We start from the raw sequence: 6,311 nt of genomic DNA, 5'->3' as shown, positions 1-6,311 counted from the left end.
CATGCCGTATTGCTGATCACATTCATATTGGTGTGTACTTGTATATGGTCTGGACCGTTTTGAATATTTCTATTCTACTCTATAATTGATCTTATGGCGATGTAGAAATTCTACTTCTTTTCTTCTCATGACCAGCAAACTTCCAAACATTACTTCAATAAACTGTAATATTTACTGTTTCCAATTTAAGTGTCTCTGTCAATGGAAGAGACCCTACGGTTTGACACATTTCATTGTAGAACCAAGAAAAGGTCTAGCATCTTAGCTTGGGCGAGAAATACAATGTGGCATGAACAGGAAGGCGATGTAGACTTGACTGTGATCTCTTCAGCTGTGTCATGTGATGCAGAGGTCGGGAAAAGAAGTACACGACCTAGAAAAGCAGTGTGGTTTGTGGCCGCATGCTTTGTGGTACTGGTGTCACAAAACCACATTTTCAGTCGTCGCCTTTCCCTTGCGCATGAGCTTACTTATGCTCTCTTTTCCATCGCCTTCTTCTATCATTTCTTTCTCATCAGCTATCATGAGGACAAAACTAAACGCAGAAACCATCCTCTCCATTAGAGTAGGCATCGACACTATAGATCACTGTTCCTTCTCAGCTACTTAATTTCTGCTTGCTCATTCACTGAACTTTCACATGGTCTCTGAAGAGCATACACATACAGCTCACGTTGGCTGTATTTATGAAAACTTGGACCATACATGCTCTGTCATCAGCCTGGATGTGTGTGTGAGTGAAAGAGAGACAACTCAGGGTCACTTCTATTTCTCGTGTGAATAGCAACAGTCAAAAGAACGGCTTATACCTTCAACTGCACGACTCAGCTTCACTTCTGTTTCTCGTGTGAATAGCAACTGTCAATAGAACGGCATATACCTTCAACTGCACGACTCAGCTTCACTTCTGTTTCTCGTCTGAATAGCAACTGTCAAGAAAGAACGGCATATACTTTCAACTGCATGACCAACTTGTAGCATTTACATCGATGTAAGTGTTGTACTACCTTCTTCAGTTATTCTATCAGATGGTAGGGTGGGCCCTGGAAATATCCTAAGATGTATGGAGCTTCTTCTTCTTACATGATTACATAATCAAGAAAAGAATTGGGCGGGAACAAATTAATACACTGTGATCGATGGATTCTGAGCATGGACAGACAATCTCAACCCTCTACTACCCAATGTACGGCGCATATCAACGCTGATGGGGTGCTGCCAGCTGCTTGCACGAGCTAGTTCACCTTGGTGCACACCCGGCGGATCTCGCCGTCGGCGCCGGTCTTGACCCCGACGCGGCCGAGCTTGGCCATGGCGGCAACGAAGGCGTCGAAGAAGGCCGTCTGGTTGGCCGCGAAGTAGTTGACGGTGGCCCGGGACCGGCGGTCGGCGAAGAGGACCTGGTCGGAGGCCAGCAGGCCCTTCATCTGCTGCAGCGTCTGGTAGTAGCCGTTGTCGAACTTGCGCGGCGTGACGGCGTCCAGCATCGCGAACGCGGAGGGGCTGTAGTTGAGCGGGCACGTCTTCCGCATCTGCCGCAGGAAGTAGAGGTTCATCGGCGGGCCGCCGCCGCGCCCGCCCTTGAACGGGTACAGCCGCCGCACGAACTTGTCGCAGTGCGTCACGCCGATCGTGTGGGCCCCTGCATGGCATTGCAGTTTGGAAAAACACGTCAGTGACACTGTGACAGCGTCATCGTTCACCAGCCATGATCATTTGCAGCTTTCGGTTTCAGCGAGTGGTGATTGGTCAATGGTCACGAGTGACAGGCTAACCTAGAACATGTAGCATGCCGCAGTAACGATGGACTGGATCAACGGGACCATGCCGAGAAAAAAAGCCTGCACGCTGCAGAGCAAAGCTGGGCATTCCCAGCTCCAGCCTGGAAAGGGCATGCGCTTCTACGAGCAAAAAAAAGAGTGCAGCACAGCAGCGGCGGCGGCGGACGAGACGAAGTGATGACCATCCCGCCCGCTGCTGCCAACCAGTTCGCCGCTTTCGTGACATGGGACTCGCTAACCACCGTGCATTTGTGAGCTCGAGCTATATTTTTTATAATGGAAATACATTGTTCGATCTATACAGCAACACTGTACCAACAATCATTTTAAAAATAAACATTTAAATTCGCGTCAACCAACTGAAGACTCGAAGTTAGACAGTATATGTGCATCACATCCTCAACCAACCGATATATATATCGGCTAATAATAGGTCAGATGCATGGCATGTCTTGATGTGTACGTGAATCCGTGGCGTACCTGAGAGCGCGATCATGTCGGTCTGGGTGAGGCCGTTGGCGGCGAAGAGTTTGTTGAGCTGGTCCAGGTCGAAGCCGGCGCCAGGGAGGCTGTGCTTCACCACGGCGCGCGTCCCGACCTTGCCGTCCAGCCGCCCCAGCTCCACCTGGTAGTACGGCCCGCCTGTCTGCATCAACCAACATAAAAAAAACAAATTTTCACCATCAATCCGTACATAACCAAGCTACTCTTGCAGTGAAATGAAATCCGTACTCAAATTTACAGCACAGCAGCTTGCAATCTACTCCAGAGTAGTACACACTGGTGTATGAATACGAGCAGATATTTCGGCCAAGTTGCGAGGCTCAATAACTGAACCCGTAGCTCTACGAACACCGGTCTGTCCGTCCAGAGAGGCCGAAGACACTGCACAGCTCGCCCGGCGGATTAGGTATCGGATGCCCGTATCTGTCGACGCCGTACCGGCTCAGTTACGCCGAACCGTGTGTGATTTACGCCACGGAATTGAATCCGACGAGGAAGACCGGCACACGGATGGAGAATGCAGCTCTACAACGGATTGCACACGTACATCTATCTGGATCCTCTATCTTTAATATTTGATATGTACTTATCTATTTACTAATTATCTGATATACTTTATTTTTCATATACCCATTCAATACTATTCTCAATGCAAATAACTCCGTCCTGGTAAGGGCAGTTTCAATAGTTATATAGATAGCAGCTAGTTTTTATTACTATGTTTTATAAGGAGGAGAGAAATAGATAAAATAAAGATAAAGCTGACGTATAGAGAAGTCTTACTAACATAGAGGATAATCTTGTAAGTTAGCCGTTGAAGGAGAGAAGATAAAAAACAGCTATAAACATTATAAGTTATGAAAAACTAGGAATAAAATCTTTTAAAAAATATATCGATAGAAATAAAAAAAATAGTAGCTACTTTTTATTGTTAGAGATGCCTAAGCATGGTGTCCGCATGGCTTGCGGAAATTTCCTTCCGCGCATGGACAGGGCAGTAACTCGCTCCCATCACCAGGCAGGCTGACGGCCACTACGATTTCATGATTTCATCTACGCGCCATGCCTTCCCAACTCTGTACCGATCACCGCGAATAAATGAGCTGGGGTAGCAGAATTCCGACAGGATGCAGCCCCAGGACCATTCCCGTGTTTTAGCGCCAAATCCAAAAAAAAGGTGATCTCTTCTTGACAGCTCCTGATTTGTGCTAATCCTAAATTCCTAATCAAGCTGCAAAAATCTAACATCAGGTAGGTAAAAAGGTTAAAAACTCTCCGTGACTGCACGTGCAGTTGCATGGTTTCCGGTCTTTTGACCGCACCGAGACTGTGGGGCGGAAGTAAGTTTTATAGCACTCGGTACTGAAAGATTCTATCTATATCATATATCTTGTGATCTAACAGTTGAGCTGAAAAGTAGAGAGAGGTAGTGAATCAGGTCTTATAAAATTTGCTTTCTGCGGAGCTCTGGTGCACACGCACGACTCTCCGAGGAGAAGCAGAGGGAGATGATGGGGCTTCCGACATGATGCGCTGCGCGCGGATGTCAGGACGTGCTATCAGCGTAGACCGTAGGGTAAGGGAAAGCATGGTTGCGGCACAGCTAAGTGATCCCATCCAATTCTATAGTTACAAACTGCCAATTTATTCCCCTCCTAACTCGGTTAACCGTTTGGGTGCAAGGAGGGCCGGAAAAACCCAGCTCATTCTACCCCAAAACGAGTGGATTGATGGAGAAATAAAAAAAAACGTCTCTCGACGTATGGAACAAAACCCCATCGCCCTCACAGGCACGCACTCGCCGTGACTCGCCACTATCATTGTCTCTGCGACTCCGCTCATGTCCTCGTTGCCCGTATGTCCTCCACGGCGACGCACAACATCTGAGCCTCACGCATCTGCCTCCCGGTGTGCCCTCACCTCGCCTTGCCACTAGCTGCATCTCTTCTTCATCGCGAGCCCATGTTGTGGCTACACATCTTTTCTCCACACGGCCTCACGATTGGCTTCGGAACTCGAGCGGCAGAAATCGAGACCAAGTAGGCAGAGTCGAAGGACCTCTAATGTTTATCACCTCTCGACGATAGACCTGCACCGGCTCCAAAGCAACCTCCTCACCTCGAATCTTTGCCAAATTGGAATGCTCCCTGTCCAAATCGACATCCCCACACCTAAATCGAGCTCTTCTCTACTTAGTTCTAAGCACGACATTCGTCTCCACGTGCAGTCTACAATCTGAAGTGGCCTCCTTACATAAGACAATCGGAATCTTGACTTTTTCGATCAATCTAGCCATGCCAATCGTGTGCTAAACTGAAGTGTCTAGCTTGTTTATGTTTTCTGCATTTGTTTACTTTCTGAATGGTAGGTTTTTTCACACCTCTTTTCCCAAAGACACATAGGTAATTTCCACGGAGGTGCGATTTGTCAAAAAAAAAAAATTCCGCTCGGCTTTTATCTCCGAAGGGGATTATGCCCCTAAACCCAAACCAGCCCTAAGGGTCATTGCGGACTCGTGCCCGCTGCCGAGTCGCGCCCATGGAAAAAATTCTTTGCAGCCTCATCATAGCTGTCGCCCGGCGGGCACGCGGCATTCAGCGGCCCACCTGCCCGAACTAGAACGGCGCGCCAAAAACACAAAGCGCGTGAGAACGAGGCTAATGGCGTAGGGTTTAAGCGTAAGCCTCTCGCTAATCCCGCGTATGCATCGCCATCGACGGCCAAAGCTCAGTAACAGTCCCGAAAGCAAAGCTCAAACGGCTGTCAGCTGAGCTCTCCGGGCTCCGTCCAGGCGCCGAAAGTGACATAAAGAAAGACAGCGCCAACGAATTCTGTGCTGGAGTAGGGACTTGGGGAGAGAGGTGTAGTTTGGATCAGTACCTGGGAGACGACGTCGCGGGTGGCCAGGGCGAGGATGTCGGCGCAGGAGACCTTGTTGGTGCACTGGGGGTCGCCGTCGACGGCCGCCTTGGCGCGGGTGATGAGGTCCAGTGCGTCGGGCGATAGCGTCGTGTCCGCGCCCGCGCTGCGCTCGTCGTCGGGCCCCGAGAGCAGCACCGACGCGTCGCACCCCTGCACGCATCGATCACACGCCAGGGGCAAAAGAAGAGGATCAATCGATGCAATAACAGTACATAGAAATTAACGAACTTGACAGGGCGAGTCGGGTCGAGGGATGAATCATGTGCGTACCCTGACGAAGCAGTCGTGGAAGAAGAGGCGGAGCGTGCCGGGCGCGGCGTTGAAGGTCTTCTGCAGCTTCTGGGAGACGGCGCCGCGGACCAGGGTCTCCACGTTGGGGCACGTCGACGCGTAGTAGCTCTGGCTCAGCCGCGCCGCCGCGCACGACAGCGTCGCCGCCAGCACCACGCCTATGACCGCGGCCAACATGCTCTGCCGCGAGGACGACGACGGCAAGAACCTCCTCGACCTCATTGCGTCCGGGCTAGCTTAGCTATACTTGTTGCTGCCCTCTCCTTTAGCTCTCAGCTCTTCCGCTAACCTCTCTCTCTCTAACACCTATCTGTCTGGCCTTAATTGCCTGTTTGCAGCAGCTGCTGCCACCGTGCCACGCCTCCTCTCTCTCTCTCTCCGTGCGGCGCTAACACTGGGTGCTTTAAGTGAGGAGAGGGGCATCTGCTTATATAGATGAGCTGCGACTGACACGAGGTGAGCTCTGAGGTGAGCTCGCGCGCGGCTGGCCTTGGCCTTGCCGGGGAGGGGAGGAGGAACCGAGGAAGAGAGTTACTTGCAATGATGGGGAAGGGAGAATATTAAGGCCCCAGCATGGGCCTCATTGGGACACGCACACTTCCTGCTCCAAGCTAAACAAAGCCCGAAGCCAACTAGGCACGGCTGGCCTCCTCTACTGCTGCTGCTGCTCACTATCTCACTGCTCTGCCTTTCTAGAGAGATGTAGAAAGGGAGAGAGAAGCAAATAAATTACAAACGGTAAACAAATGCGAATGTCGTTCACGATGTACAGACATCAACACCCTCACTGACTAAATTTGACATCGGTAAACA

General features: G+C 50.4%; 1 protein-coding gene across 1 annotated transcript; it reads right to left on the bottom strand.

Moving 5' to 3' along the window:
* Nucleotides 1-930: 930 nt before the first annotated feature.
* LOC133927299 (peroxidase 16-like) lies at nucleotides 931-6,035 on the bottom strand. Its single transcript, XM_062373695.1, has 4 exons — nucleotides 5,478-6,035; nucleotides 5,166-5,357; nucleotides 2,262-2,427; nucleotides 931-1,642 (listed from the first exon to the last, which is right to left on the bottom strand). Exons 1-4 carry the CDS (start codon nucleotides 5,718-5,720, stop codon nucleotides 1,236-1,238), a joined length of 1,008 nt encoding a protein of 335 aa, XP_062229679.1. The 5' UTR covers nucleotides 5,721-6,035; the 3' UTR covers nucleotides 931-1,235.
* Between the last annotated feature and the right edge of the window lie 276 nt (nucleotides 6,036-6,311).

This window comes from Phragmites australis, chromosome 8, assembly GCF_958298935.1.
Source record: "Phragmites australis chromosome 8, lpPhrAust1.1, whole genome shotgun sequence".
NCBI classification, from domain to species: Eukaryota; Viridiplantae; Streptophyta; class Magnoliopsida; order Poales; family Poaceae; genus Phragmites; species Phragmites australis.
The sequence above is the reverse complement of the archived record's forward strand: the minus strand, read 5'-3'. Positions and strand labels throughout refer to the sequence as shown.

Coding starts and splice junctions, on each gene's coding strand:
- LOC133927299 (XM_062373695.1), bottom strand. CDS start 5,720: ATGAGGTCGAGGAGGTTCTTGCCGTCGTCGTCCTCGCGGCAGAGCATG. Junction 2,428..5,165: donor CCCGCGACGTCGTCTCCCAG/GTACTGATCCAA, acceptor TGGTTGATGCAG/ACAGGCGGGCCGTACTACCA. Junction 1,643..2,261: donor CGACATGATCGCGCTCTCAG/GTACGCCACGGA, acceptor AATGCCATGCAG/GGGCCCACACGATCGGCGTG.